Consider the following 15,633-nt stretch of genomic DNA (forward strand, 5'->3'; position numbering starts at 1 on the left):
CATTTGTCCTCTAGCCATCTCTGCTTCGCCATTTTGCACTTCCTGGCGATCTCATTTTTGAGATGCTTTTATTCATTTTTGCCTGCTTCATTTACTGCGTTTTTATATTTTCTCCTTTCATCAATTAAATTCAATATCTCTTCTGTTACCCAAGGATTTCTACTGGCCCTCGTCTTTTTACCTACTTGCTCCTCTGCTGCCTTCACTATTTCATCTCTCAAAGCTACCCATTCTTCTTCTACTGTATTTATTTTCCCCTTTCCTGTCGATTGTTCCCTAATGCTCTCCCTGAGACTCTGTACAGGTGTACATGTGACAATTCGCTATGTCATCGCATCATAACTGTTTGAAGAACATACTGGAAAGTTTGAGCAAATGATCTGGCCACCAAGATCACCCGACATTAATCCCATCGAACAGTTGTGGGACATAATCGAGAGGTTGTTTCGCGCACAAAATCCTGCACCAGGAACACTTTCGCAGTTACAGATGGATATAAAGGAAGCTTGGTTCATTATTTCACCAGGGGACTTCCAAAGACTTGTTGAGTCCATGCCAGGTCGAGTTGGTGCGCTATGTCAGGCTAGAGGAGGCGCAACACGATATTAGGAGGTATTCCACGACCTTTGTCACCTCGGTGTAAGCCAAACTTTTCGTTGTCACTGCTAAGCGATGCTTGAAGTGGGAAATCCGATGGAAGGATTTTGGTGTGGCGAATGCCTGGAGAATGTTACCTGCCATCGTTTGTAGTGCCAACAATGAAGGAGGAGTGTCACAGTATGAGGGTATTTTTCATCGTTATGATGTGATCCCCTTCTTGCGCTTGAGAAAATACTAAATACGGAAGGATATGAACACATTTTACAGTACTGTTACTATGGACAATGGAGATATACTTCTGAGGTTATGGCTGTTTCTATCAGTGTGACAGACTGTTAGGCAGTGGTTTACAGACAATAACGTTCCTAATGTGGACTGGACTGCACAGAATCCTGAGCTAAACCCAAAGGGGTACCTTTTGGATGAGTTAAAACATCGACTTCAGACCCCCCCCCTCCCCCCCCCCCCCCCCCCCCCCCCCCGCACTCACCATCATTAGTTTCTCACATTTCGAGTCTTGAGCAGCAATGGACTGCCATTCCTCCATAGTAATTCAGTCAACTCACAGGACGTGTCACCAGTGAAATTCAGGCTGTTATAAAGGCGAAGGAAGAATACAGGTAATACAGGGTCTATCAAAAAGAATCATTCGATTTTTAAAAAATCATTACTGTTATGCTATTTGAGATATGTGTGTGAACGAGATACAATGGAAAGAGATAACTCTCTAGTTTTACATGGTTCCTGCTACACGTGGTTCAGTATTCGACACAGACGGGCAGCGAGTCAGCGATGCAGCAGGGTGACAAACCTTCCCATCTCACCCTTCGGCCCGCGGCAACTCTAGGATCCTTGGAACCTAACAATGCCGCGTCATTCATTGCAGCATTCCTGCAAGGGCAGCATTCTGCTGACCTGTACGTTCCTTGATGGAATATTTTTTCACATGGGCTACAAGTGTTTGTCACGTTACACAAATACACACATAAATATTTTCTTTAATGACTCTGCAGTCATCTGACTGCAACAGTTTTTATTTTATTGCGATACGATTCAGATTTCGCTGTATTTCATACCAGTCTAATATCTTTTGGCATAAAATAAGCTTCTGTACTTGAAAATGGCCTATGGCCGAACTTTGGATCATATAACAATAAAATAAAAAATATTACCGTCGAAAGGCGGTAACATCATTAAAAAAAGTTACCATGCGTATGGTTCCAACCAGAATAAAAATTACACGCAATCAGATTTTCAACATTAATAAGGTAAAGCAAATTGCACAAATGGGACGTGTAAAATATCGAATAAGGACGTTACCTTTGTTTTTCATGAGGGAGAACGAAAGCCCCAAGATCGTCGTCATCTGATTGGGCATTTCTCGTAACGACCTCATACCTGCGCAACTGCTGCCCTCATCGTCTGATAAAGAAATTACTATATTATGAACGGATTCTTCTCTTACACCTTCTTCTGTGTTTGACCTTGTAATCTCTTTCTACGCGTGGTTTACGACGTTCTTCCAATTTTCTGGCGTTATCCGTGTGATAGCCTCATTTACCAGCCTTTGTGTGTCTCGCAACGTAAATGTTTTGTTTCGCTCCGCAACATCTGCTTTTATTTGAGCCCAGATGAGTTGGCAGTGGTACGGTGGAAGACGTATAACTTTGTAGCCATACTTCTCTGCTAATGTATCAATCACATAATGTGTCTTCTGTGACTTGTATCGTTTCACTAATTCCAGAAGTTCCGCTTTCCACATATTCTATTTAAAGCCTATTTTATTATCTTCCAACCAGCTATTTCGTATCTCTTTGCAGCAGCCGTTGGTGCCTTATGAAGTCGTACAGCCTGAGGGAGACTCTCCAAAATTTAATGTGTTTTGTGCAGTTTCATGTAAAAGGTGTATTGTCCATTTTTCTTTGTCAAGAACACTGTTCCAGGAAGCACATATCTCGATATGCTTGAGAACTTTCTTTTCCCACAGTTGGAGACTGATACGAACGACTTCATTTACCAACAGGATGGAGCATCGTCACACTGGCATCTGGAAGTGTGGGAATTTTTAAATCAAACGATTACTAAATGATGGATTGGTCACACTGGGCCAAATGATTCAGCTTTACAATACTGGCCTTCAAGGCCGCCGGACGTGTGCATGATTATTTCTTTTCTTTTATAAAAGACTTTTTATGTGCCGCCACTACCCACAACAATGAATGAACTGAGACATCACACAACAGCAGCTGTGGAAGCTGTTAACTTAAGACGTGCTCGCTGCAGTGTCGGGCCGGCCGCGGTGGCCGAGCGGTTCTAGGCGCTACAGTCTGGAACAGCGCGACCGCTACGGTCGCAGGTTCGAATCCTGCCTCGGGCATGGATGTATGTGATGTCCTTAGATTAGTTAGGTTTAAGTAGTTCTAAGTTCTAGGGGACTGATGACCACAGCAGTTGAGTCCCATAATGCTTAGAGCCATTTGAACCATTTGCAGTGTGGGAACGATTTGAATACCTGATTGACATGCCGTGCATCTCGAGGTATGAAAAGGTATGAGAAAAAACTTTTTGAGTTTCCCGTTCACCAGAAAACAAATTTCATCGTATATGTTGATTAGTTTCAGAAATATAGACATGCCATATTGGATTATTCTTTTTGATACATCCTGCATTTATGTCCACCAGTAGTTTTCTGGACACTTTTGATCAGATAGTGTATAGTGTAATCGACAGAAATGTAGAAGTAAAGGTAAGTGACGCAAGAGTATTCAGAGGACATGATGTAACATTACACTATTACTTCCCAGGTTGAGATAATATTGTGTACTTGCCGGCAGGTTCTGGTCGAGAAAGTAGAAAAATTGATTTTTTAAAAAATAATTTGCATGCCTGAAGTATGCAGTTTATGCCTGGAAAAGGAATTTTTCGATATCGAAAGTATTTTAGATGCTACAGCGTGTTCAATGGAATTGTGGGGCCGATCGAAATATAGACAGCTGTAGGCACGCAATGAATTAGTTCAATAAAAGATTCTCCCAGTATACGAATTTCTGTCCATTGAAGATCTGCGAAAAGATGCACCGGTACCAATAAGCAAAATGGTAAAGACAGTCTGAATTGGTGCAATTGGAAACTGGTAAAGAAACATCTTGATTGTGGAGTAACAACTGTCGAAATAGCAGCATATATACAGTGAAGTGCCGAAGGAACTGGCATAGATATGCCTATTCAAAGACAGAGATGTGTAAAAGTGTAATAGTCGGCGCAAGAGCGATGGGACACAGCATCTCTGAGATAGCAATAAAGTGGGGATTTTTCCGCACAACTATTTCACGAGTGTGCTGTAAATATCAGGAATCCGAAAGAACATCAAATCTCCGACATCACTACCGTCGGAAAAAGGACCTGCAAGAATGGGACCGACAACGACGAAAGAGAATCGTTCAACGTGACAAATCGCAACCCTTGCTCGAATTGCTACAGATTTCAATGCTGGGCCACCAGCAACTGTCAGCGTGTGAACCATTCAACGAAACATCATCGAAATGGGCTCTCGGATCCAAAGACCCGCTCGTGTACCCTTGATGAATGCGCGACACAAAGCTTTATGCCTCGCCTGTATCCGTCAACACCGACATTGGACTGTTGATGACTGGAAGCATGTTGCCTGGTCGGACGAGTCTCATTTGAAATTGTATTGAGCCGATGGACGTGCACGGGTATGGTGATAACCTCATGAATCCATGGACCTTGCATGTTGGCAGGGGACTGTACAAGTTGGTGGTGGTGTGCGGCGTGTGCGGTTGGAGTGATATGGGACCCCTGATACATCTAGATATGACTCTGACAGGTGGCACATACGTAAGCATCCTGTCTGATCACTTGGATCCATTCATGTCTGTTGTGCATTCCGACGGACTTCGGCAATTCTAACGGGACAATGCGACGTCCTCACACGTCCAGAATTGCTATATAGTGGCTCCAGGAACACTCTTCTGCGTTTAAGCACTTCAGTTGGCCACCAAACTCCCCAGACATGAACGTTATTGAGCACATTTGGGATGCCTTGCAACGTGCTGTTCAGAAGGGATCTCAAACCCCTGCCTACGGATTTATGGATAGCCCTGCAAGATTCATGGTGTCAGTTCCCTCCAGCACTACTTCAGACATTAGTTGAGCCCACGTCACGTCGTCGTGTTGTGGCACTTCTCTCGCGGAGGTGTACCGGTTTCCTTGGCTCTTCAGTGTAGCTGTACTTATATTCAGTGAAGGTTAGTAATCTATTCTGAAGACCACGGATGTGTTAGGAATCGTCTCAGGGCCGAAAAGCAAAAATTTTGCAAAGTTACCTGGCTGGAAACGAGTGACCACCTCAGCTATAAGACGTAGCCAAAGAGGTTCCGGCAAGGGTCCCCCCATCCCCCCTCCCCTCACTTCCTCACACCCAAATGAAACCTAGTAACCGTGTAATGCGTTTTGCAAGATATAAGGGGAGAACGCAAAAGTTTCCATTTGCAGTGTATATGCAATGTAGTGTAACTCCGGTGTGGGTATATAAGCACCGACGTGTCGGCAAAGGATTAGTCTGACATTCGTGTCTTGTCAACGTACGTGTGGCAAATGTGAACTTTGGCGACGATATTACCAACTGCGTCCAAGTACGACCAACGTGCTCATTGTTTCCTAAGCTGCTAACAGGCAGGTAGGTAACGGTAGACATCATCGGAGAACGAAAATTGTGTAAGGGACAGCATATCTCTCGAAAACCACCGTTGTAGAGTGATGTGCCACTGCTTCATGATGAAGCGCTTCCCTTGTCGCAAATGTCGTAACGCAGAGGTTACGCCAACTCAAGTGGGAGACACTCGAGCACCCATCGAGTCCTGATCTCTCTCCATACAATTATCACACATCGGTTCCTCAACAAACGCCTTGAAGCATTGACTATTCCTGTCGGACAATGATGTGCTGCAGGCAGTTATGGACTCCCTCACGTAGCAGGACACCGTATTTTACCAAACTGGTATCTGCAATCTGGTGCGTTGCTGGGATGAGCCTCAACCCCCCCCTCCCCCGGCGATTTTGTTTAAGTGGCATTTTTTTTATCGCGCTTTATATTTTGATTTTCAGTCGTACGATGGAAACACGGCACGCACATCGATAGGCAACATGTCGATCGACAGATTTAATAGATTTAAACTACTGCTATATCAATAGCATTATCGGCTTACACCTATCCCTACTTTTGCCAAATCAACCATAGTACGTTGTTTGCCTTACTTGAGCTCAGTTTTTGTTTTGTTGACCAGTTCAGTTCTTACTTGCTGTTAATTCAATGTAAGTGCAGCCGTTTCTTATTTTTGTGGTGTTCTGATAGTTCCTGATTACAGATAAGTTTTTACAAGAAAGAAAAAAAAAATTGTGATTCGGCCCATGAGCGTTATGATAAGCTAAAAATATGTAGGTACTGCTATAATAACCTAATTACCCATCAGCAGCAGTTTAACATTAGCACAGGGGCCATTATTTGGAGACTGGTAGAACTTAGAAGTGGAAATATTTCTGTATTTCACAAGGCATCGGAGCAGTAAACAGCATCATAAATAACATAAAACTATAACCAGTGCGTAAAAATACACCTGGGTTTTCGTGTATCTCCCAAAAATGTCGTAGATGAACAAAACTCTCGTTCAAATGACAATAGTTACACTTCTTTAAAACATTTGCCGAAAATTCTGTCATTATTAGCCCAAATCTGGTCATCTGGGCAGTACTCAATTATGAACACCAGTTCCGGTATGGAACGCTAGGGAGGGCTTTGTAGAGAGCAGAAGAGGTAAGTTATGACAACACTTTCTATAAGTCATTCATTTCTAAAAGCTGCTTGAATTCGTCCGAACTGGCTGTACGTTGTATTCTCCCTGCCCTCTCTCGTCAGAAATCTATTTATGTTCTTTTAATACTATAATAACTGAAGCTCCGAGTTCTCTGTAGAATTAAATCTTAAAATGTTTGTGTTCATGCACTGTCAAAAGATGAAACATGCACAACCACCAGTATTACAGTCTACAACTATTAGTTTTTTTTTTTTCATTCTCCACTGACCGGGGTAACTCTACGCCTTGAGGTGCTGAATTACCAATCCCTGGATTCTGGAGGCAACATGGTTCAAATACACCCGCCTATGGATTCCCAGTTTCAATTTAGGCAGATGCCAGGGTTAATCTCTTACTATAGGCTACAGCCAGTCCCTTACTGTTTCCGAATTCCCCTCTCCTATGAATACTGTTAGCTGTAATGGGAACTCCAGCTCCTGGTTCTGGCCAATGAGGATGAGAGTTACATTCCTTTACGTTCGCATCTCACTATAGTGTCAGTTGCTCGCAAGGTGTGTCTAATCCCATGTATAGAAAAAAATTAGTGAAATGGAAGAGCCAGATCCCAGTTCCCTTAAATATGCAGCCTCTCCTGACACTAAAAGCCACATTTACATTGGAAGGTGGCTAGCGAATGTCATTTTGTACTATCTTTCTGTATATATTTATGATATCTCATTTGCGGATGGCTTTGTATCATGCTTCCCAGTTTTACTAAGAGAACAATGTTCTAATTTGTAATATCCTTGGATCAGAGAGTCCAACTGTCACAACTCTTAATATATTTGTATATAAACATCATATAAATGATAATGTGTGTTGTACATCATAGAGGAGGTTGTTAGCATCAAAAGCTATATAACCATATTACCAAGGGTGAATACAAACTCAAATATGAGTTCGTATACATTAGAAGCCAAGCTGAAATTAATGCATGAATCAATGTTAAGATCCCAAAACTATAGCTCATAATACCTGTGTATTCCATTTTGTTTAGAAATAAATTTGGATTAAAACAATAATTTAGAAAATGTTCTTGTCACTTTGGGTAATTGGAGAATATTGATGAAATGAAAGATACTTTAATAAAATTTTAGACTTAATAGAGGAACTTGTGATGTTTTGATGTGCTCAATAAATTCTGACTTTGTTTTAGATAAATCGTAAATTTAAATACAAAGTTGTAGGAGAAAGATAGCCATCATAAAAAGAGACACCCCATGAACCATGGACCTTGGCTTGCACACCTCACCAATACAGATAGCTGTACTGTAGGTGCAAACACAACAGAGGGGTATCTGTTGAGAGGCCAGACAAATGTGTCGTTACAGAAGAGTAGTTGCAGGGGCAACAGTCAGGCTGATTGACGGATAGGACCTTGTAAGGTCAACCAAAATGGCCTTGCTGTACTAGTACTGTGAACAGCTGAAAGCAGGGGGAAACTACAGCCATAATTTTTCCTGAGGACATGCAGCTCTAGTAAATAGTTAAATAAGGTTTGTGTTGACTTGGGTAAAATATTCGGGAGGTAACATAGACCCCATTTGGATCTCTGGACAAGGACTACTCAGGAGGATGTCATCAGGAGAAACAAAACAGGCATTCTACATAACAGAGTGTGGAATGTTAAATCCCTTTTCAGGCAGGTAGACCGGAAAATTTAAAAATGGAAATGGATAGGTTGAAGTTAGATGTAGTGGGTATTAGTGAAGTCCGGTGGCAGGAGGAACAGGACCTCTGGTCAGGTGAAAATGGGATTATAATCAAATAGGAGAATGCAGGAGTGGTCTTAATAAAGAAAAAGAAAATAGGAATGTGAGTAAGCTACTATGAACAGCAATATTGTAGACAAGATAGACTTGAAGCCCACATCTACCACAATAGTACAAGTTTACATGCCAACTAGTTCTGCAGATGTTGATGAGATCGAAAAAATGTGTGATGAGGTAAAAGAAATTATTCAGATAGTTGAGGGAGACAAAAATTTAATAGTCATGGGGGACTGGAATTTGATAGTAGGAAAAGGAAGAGAAGGAAAAATAGTAGGTGAATGTGGCCTGGAGGGAAAGGAATAAAAGAGGAAGCTGCCTGGTAGGGTTTTGCACGGAGCATAATTTAATCATTGCTAACACTTGATTTAAGAATCATAAAACAAGGTTGTATATGTGGAAGAGACCCAGTGATACGAGAAGTTTTCAGATTGACTATATAATGGGTAGGTAGAGAATTAGGAACCAGATTTCAAAGTCTAAGACTTTACCAGGGGCAGACGTGGACTCTGAGCACAATTTATTGGTTATGAACTGTAAATTAAAACTGAAAAAATTGGAAAAAGGTAGGAACTTACGGAGGAGGGACCTGAATACGTTGAAAGAACCAGAGGTTGTTCAAAGCTTCAGAGGGAGCATAAGGCAATGGTTGACTATAACAGGCGAAGGGAATACAGTAGAAGACAAATAGATAGCTTTAAGGCAGAGGAAGATCAAATAGGTAAATATACATGGCCTAGTAAGAATCCTTGAATAACACGAGATATAGAATTGAATTGATGAAAGGATAAAATTTAAAAAAGAAGCAGGCAAAAGGGAACACAAACGTCTAAAACATGAGATTGACAGGCAGTGTAAAATTGTTAAAACAGAAATGGCTTGGGGACAAATGTAAGGATTTAGAAGCCTATTTCACTAAGGGTAAGATAGATACTGCCTAAAGGAAAATTAAAGAGGCCTTTGGGGAAAAGAGAAGCAACTGTATGAATATCAAGTGCTCAGATGGTAAACCAGTCCTAAGCAAAGAAGAGAACACTAAAAGGTGGAAGGAGTATATAGAGGATCTATACAAGGGAATGAAATTTAAAGAAAAATAACAAATAGGGAAGTGGACGTATATGAAGATGAGATGGGAGATATGACACTGCTAGACGAATTTGACAAAGTTCTGAAAGATCGAAGCAGAAACAAGGCCCTGGGAGTAGATGGTATTCCATCACTACTACTGATAGCCTTGGGAGAGACAGCTATGACACAATTCTTCTGTCTGGTGAGCAAGATATATGAGATAGGCGAAATACCCTCAGACTTCAAGAAGAATGTGGTAACTCCAATTCCAAAGAAAGCAGTTGGTGACAGGTGTGAATATTACTGAACTATCAGTTTAATAACTCTTGGTTGCAAGGTACAAAGACGAATTCTTTACAGAAGAATGGAAAAACTAGTAGAAGCAGACATTGGGGAAGACCAGTTTGGATTCCAGAGAAATGTGAGAACAAGCGAGTGATTACTGACTCTACGATGTATGGTAGAAGATAGGTAAAGGAAAGACAAACCTACATTTATAGCATTTGTAGATGTACAGAAAGCTTTTAACTATGCTCACTGGAATACTCTCTTTGAAATTCTGAAGGTAGCAGGGGTAAAATAGAAGGAATGAAAGGCAATTAACTGCTTGTACAGAAACCAGACAGTAGTAATAAGAGTCAAGGGGCATGAAAGGGAAGCAGTGATTGAGAAGGGAGTGAGACATGATTGCACCCTATCCCTTGTTATTCAATCTGTACATTCAGTAAGCAATAAAGGAAACCAAAGAAAAAGTTGGAGTAGGAATTAAAATTCAGAGAGAAGAAATAAAAATGTTGAGGTTTCCCAATGACATTGTGATTCTGTCAGAGACAACAAAGGACTTGGAAGAGTAGCTGAACGGAATGGACAGTGTTTTGAAAAGAGGACACATGATGACCATCAACAAAAGCAAAACAAGGATAATGGAATGTAGTGAAATTAAATGTTAAGGGAATCAGATTAGGAAACAAGACACAAAGTAGTAGTTTTGGGCAACAAAATAACTAATGATGGCCAAAGTAGAGAGGATATAAAATCTAGACTGACAACTGTAAGGAAAGCATTTCTGAAGAAGAGAAATCTGCTAACACTGAATATACGTTTCAATGTTAAGGTCTATTCTGAAGGTATTTGTCTGGAGTGTAGCCACGTATGGAAGTGAAACACAGGATGATGAACAGTTTATCTAAAGACAGAATAGAAGCTTTTAAAATGTGGTGCTACATATAACTGCTGAAGATTAGATAGGTCGATCACGTAATTAATGAGGAAGTACAGAACAGAATTGGAGAGACAAGAGATTTGAGGCACAGCTTGAGCAAACGAGGGCTTGGTTGATAGGGCACATTCTGAGACATCAAGGGATCACCATTTTAGTATTTGAAGGAAGTGCGGGGGGGGGGGGGGGGGGGGGGGGGAATCATAGAAGGAGACCAAAAGGTGAATACAGTAAGCAGATTTGGAAAGCTATAGGTTGCAGTAGCTATTCAGAGATGAAGAGGTTCATACAGTATAGAGTAGCATGGAGAGTTGCATCAAACCAGTCTTCAGACTGAATCCCAGACAAGCAAACATAAAAAAAGATTTGAACCCATTTAATCTTATAAGTTATTCAACACAACGTTAAGACTCTTCTGCTCTTCAATAGTGAACCTTATATTATAAGACTGAGGTGTGTTTTGTTAGCAATGAGCAGGTAAATTAAAGTCTACTTTTAATTTGTAAATAGTCTGCACGGTTTTGCCACCGGATCATGTTGTACAAATTCCTCAATATTTCCTCGGAGCAACTGTCGGACATCTTCAGATGGTTCAACCTTGCTCGTGGCTTGGTACAACTGACGGTATCTGCACACCAACGCCCTGTTTTTATAACACACGCGTGAAGAATGCGCAGCTGCGGAACTCGTGCATGCGCAGTGATTTGCCATATTCAAACTCCATCCGCCAACAATCGCAGAGAGGCTTTACTGCGCATGCTCTGTACGCAGTGTTTGTCAAGTGCAGCCAGACGTTACTCACCAACAGCCGTACAAGGCCAGTGTTATGACGGGCCTGTTACTGAAGAATCTCGATTTTCATGTCGTGATTTAATATCAGCCATGCAGGATTCCAGGCTGTGCTCAGTTGAAATCCCGTATCCTTGTTGATCAGATTATCAGCTGTATGGATATGTATTGTTTCCTTAATGACGCAGTCCCAGAAAGATGATGCCGGGGATAAAACTTCTGTCTTTTCATAAGTCATATGATGTCCTGTATTCAGGCAGTGTTCCGCAATTGCCAACTTTTCTAGTTGATAAAAGGCATGTGTGACTCTGGTTGATAAAAGGCATTCGAGACGCTGATGTTCATTGCAGCATTCTTGTACTGTGCAGCATGTCTGGCCTATATACGCTGCCCCACACTGACAAGGAATCTTGTACACAGTCCAAGGTCACCCTTAACCGAGACCAACGGTTTCCCAGTTTTGCAGATGGTTGAAAAACACACTTAATTACATATCTCCCAAGAACTCTTCTGATTCTTGACGACATGGCACCAAAATACGGCAAAAAGGCCAAAGTGGAAGGTGTCTTTGTATCTTCATTCTGCTCCATAGATTGAACTCGCCTGGGCCTGAATGCAAGTACACTTGGCTCATTCTCTGATGAATTTCTGCTGCACTATTCCCTTCTGCTTGCAGAAACAGAATTACACTTTGTAATTCACACTTGGCAGGAGCAACAATGACGCCAGCCATGTTTACGTGAGTGTAGTGCAATGCAGACTGATGCCTTGAGGTCAGCTATGGTGGGTTGCGAGATTTGTGAAGTAGCCAGCAGCTCATGTCCACATCCTGCAACTCGTGTAGCCTGTATACTAAGTGATCGGATGTTGGAAAAAGAAGAAGAAGGGGAAAAAAATGGCCCTTGTGTTTTTGGGAAGAATAAGACTAAGAATATAATTGGCAGTTCAGTAAATTTATAAAGCAGAATTTGCTTTTGGGACATTGCCAACTTCACCTAGCAGAAGCTGTGTAGTGTATTTATGTCTACAAAAGCAGAGATCATACTTAATGATTGCTAAAAGGCGTGCAATGAAATTTCCATAAGTCTCATTTACCTCAATGGTATAAACAGCAACAATAATGTCACTGGTAGCTAAAATTGGCAGTAACCAAAAAGTTGTCAACACCGGCCACAGTCAGATGATTTCTATTAGATTAGTCATTCCCATTAACCATCTTGCACTACGTGTCCTTAAAGTGTGCTTGTAGGAAGTGCCACGGGGTTTGCCATCCTTTATGAAGAAATAACACAGAAACACAAAAAAACAACATTAGTCAAAGAAGGAAAAATGATTAGGAGAAAAATTGCAATTAAGTTTCATAAATATTTATTTCATATAAAAATAACAAATCAAATTTGTCATTGTTGGAACCACCACAAGAAAAACTGTTTCTCAAGTTCTCAGTCACTGTACCCATAATATCTATGCCACATGTTCATGGGGAGACATAAATTAAACTGTAAAATTTTTAATCAATTTCTTGATAAAATCTGGCAGTTACACCATCAGTTCATCAATCTCAAAACAAAACTCTCCATCATCCAGTAAATAAACACAATAAAGTGATAACCTCCACTTAACATCAGAGGTATTATGGTTTGTACAGCACTTTACACTTCACGACTGATCAGGATTCTGCCTTTCCCAATCCTATCATCTTCTTCCTCTTCTAACACCTGAAGTCACTGCTCGATCTGCATCTGTGTTAATCAAAAACATATGTTACAATTTGCACTTTCAAATATGACAAACATGCAACAGAAACAATTACTGATATTTTAAATCAGATTTGATAAGTCACTACAACACGTAAGAACAGAAGATATCAGATCTCCGTTATGTTGCTTCGTAACTACAATTAACTGTGATAAATAAGATTCCAAGACTTGCCAAGCGGGAAAGCGCCGGTAGACAGGCACAATAAAATACACACACACACACACACACACACACACACACACACACACACACACACACACACACAAAATTTCGAGCTTTCGCAACCGGCGGCTGCTTCATCAGGAAAGAGGGAAGAAAAAGGAAAGATGAAAAGATGTGGGTTTTAAGGGAGAGGGTAAGGAGTCATTCCAATCCCGGGAGCGGAAAGACTTACCTTAGGGGGAAAAAAGGATAGGTATATACTCGCGCACACACACATATCCATCCATACATACATACACAGACACAAGCAGACCATATTTTTCCCATGTGGAAGTTTCTTTCTATTTGATTTACATCATAACTGTGATAAATATATATACACATACAAGAAGAGGTCCCCCAGTGGTGGGATCAACTTTTTCAAACCATATGTACAGTGATGTAGGTTAAGATTTCAGGCCTACAGGCTACAACCATTCACCCTGATTGGCCCTCGTTTGTGAGTAAACGATTAAAAATTGGAATTTTGCTTGACATTCAACAGCATTAAAAAAATTTGTTGTGTACAGACTTGTTGCGGGGTGTAATGGGCAGAGTAATGCCTTCATATATAGAAGGTTGTGGGTTCAAACCTCGTCCGTCAGGTGATATAAATTTATTTTTAAATCTTTATCAAAATGATTCTGATCATTCATTTTGTTCAATTAAGTGATTTGAATGTAATTTTATATTTATATTCCTTTGTCATGTCATTCTGATGATCATATCAACTAATTCATTTGCCCTCATTTTTCTTCCTGTAACTCTTTTTCACTTGAGATATTTGTTTGTGTGATTTTAATTTTTTTTTAAATTAATTTTGATTTAATTTCTTTAAATCTTCATCTGTGTTACTTTGTCGATAGTGCAACAGGAATTTAGCCTATGTTTTAAATGTTTATTATAACGATTACCATGAGAAATACACAACTAGTAACAAAAAATACATTTTTGGCACCATTACACGGTCAATATAAATATATTGTTTCATCTTTTGTTCATTTAATTGATAGAACAGCATTTTCAATTTTATAACAGATAAATGTAGATTAAAACTGAAGAAACTGCAAAAAAGGTGGGAATTTAAGGAGATGGGACCTGGATATACTGAAAGAACCAGAGCTTGTACATAGTTTCAGGGAGAGCATAAGGGAACAATTGACAGGAATGGGGGAAAGAAATACAGTAGAAGAAGAATGGGTAGCTTTGAGGGATGAAGTGGTGAAGGCAGCAGAGGAGCAATTAGGTAAAAAGACGAGGGCCAGTAGAAATCCTTGGGTAACAGAAGAAATATTGAATTTAATTGATGAAAGAAGAAAGTATAAAAATGCAGTAAATGAAGCAGGCAAAAATGAATACAAACATCTCAAAAATAAGATCGATAGGAAGTGCAATATGGCTAAGCAGGGATGACTAGAGGACAAATGTAAGGATGTAGAGGTTTATCTCACTAGGGGTAAGATAGATACTGCCTACAGGAAAATTAAAGAGACGTTTGGAGAAAAAAGAACCACTTGTATGAATATCAAGAGCTCAGATGGAAACCCAGTTCAAAGCAAACAAGGGAAACCAGAAAGGAGGAAGGAGTATATAGAGGGTCCATACAAGGGCGATGGTCTTGAGGACAATATTATGGAAATGGAAGAGGATGTAGATGAAGATGAAATGGGAGATATGATACTGCATGAAGAGTTTGACAGAGCACTGAAAGACCTGAGTCGCATCAAAGCTCCGGGAGTAGGCAACATTCCATTAGAACTACTGATAGCCTTGGGAGAGCCAGTCCTGACAAAACTCTACCATCTGGTGAGCAAGATGTATGAGACAGGCGAAATACCCTCAGACTTCAAGAAGAATATAATAATTCCAATCCCAAAGAAAGCAGGTGTTGACAGATGTGAAAATTACCGAACTATCAGTTTAATAAGTCACAGCTGCAAAATACTAACGTGAATTCTTTACAGACGAATGGAAAAACTAGTAGAAGCCAACCTCAGGAAGATCAGTTTGGATTCCGTAGAAATATTGGAACACGTGAGGCAATACTGACCTTACGACTTATCTTAGAAGAAAGATTAAGGAAAGGCAAACCTACGTTTCTAGCATTTGTAGACTTAGAGAAAGCTTTTGACAATGTTGATTGGAATACTCTCTTTTAAATTCTGAAGGTTGCAGGGGTAAAACATAGAGAGCGAAAAGCTATTTACAATTTGTACAGAAAACAGATGGCAGTTATAAGAGTCGAGGGACATCAAAGGGAAGCAGTGGTTGGCAAAGGAGTGAGACAGGGTTTAAGCCTCTCCCCGATGTTGTTCAATCTGTATATTGAGCAAGCAGTAAAGGAAATGAAAGA

At 40.5% G+C, this 15,633-nt stretch overlaps 1 protein-coding gene across 1 annotated transcript in view; it reads right to left on the reverse strand.

Moving 5' to 3' along the window:
* Nucleotides 1–12,669: 12,669 nt before the first annotated feature.
* The window catches only part of LOC126291573 (putative methyltransferase C9orf114), a 37,289-nt gene continuing 34,325 nt past the window's right edge, over nucleotides 12,670–15,633 (reverse strand). The window contains exon 5 of the mRNA XM_049985105.1: nucleotides 12,670–13,060. Within this exon, the coding sequence (XP_049841062.1) occupies nucleotides 13,043–13,060 (18 nt within the window). The 3' untranslated portion in view covers nucleotides 12,670–13,042. The remainder of the gene's footprint in view (nucleotides 13,061–15,633) is intronic.

This window comes from Schistocerca gregaria, chromosome 9 (genome assembly GCF_023897955.1).
Source record: "Schistocerca gregaria isolate iqSchGreg1 chromosome 9, iqSchGreg1.2, whole genome shotgun sequence".
In the NCBI taxonomy this organism is placed as follows: Eukaryota; Metazoa; Arthropoda; class Insecta; order Orthoptera; family Acrididae; genus Schistocerca; species Schistocerca gregaria.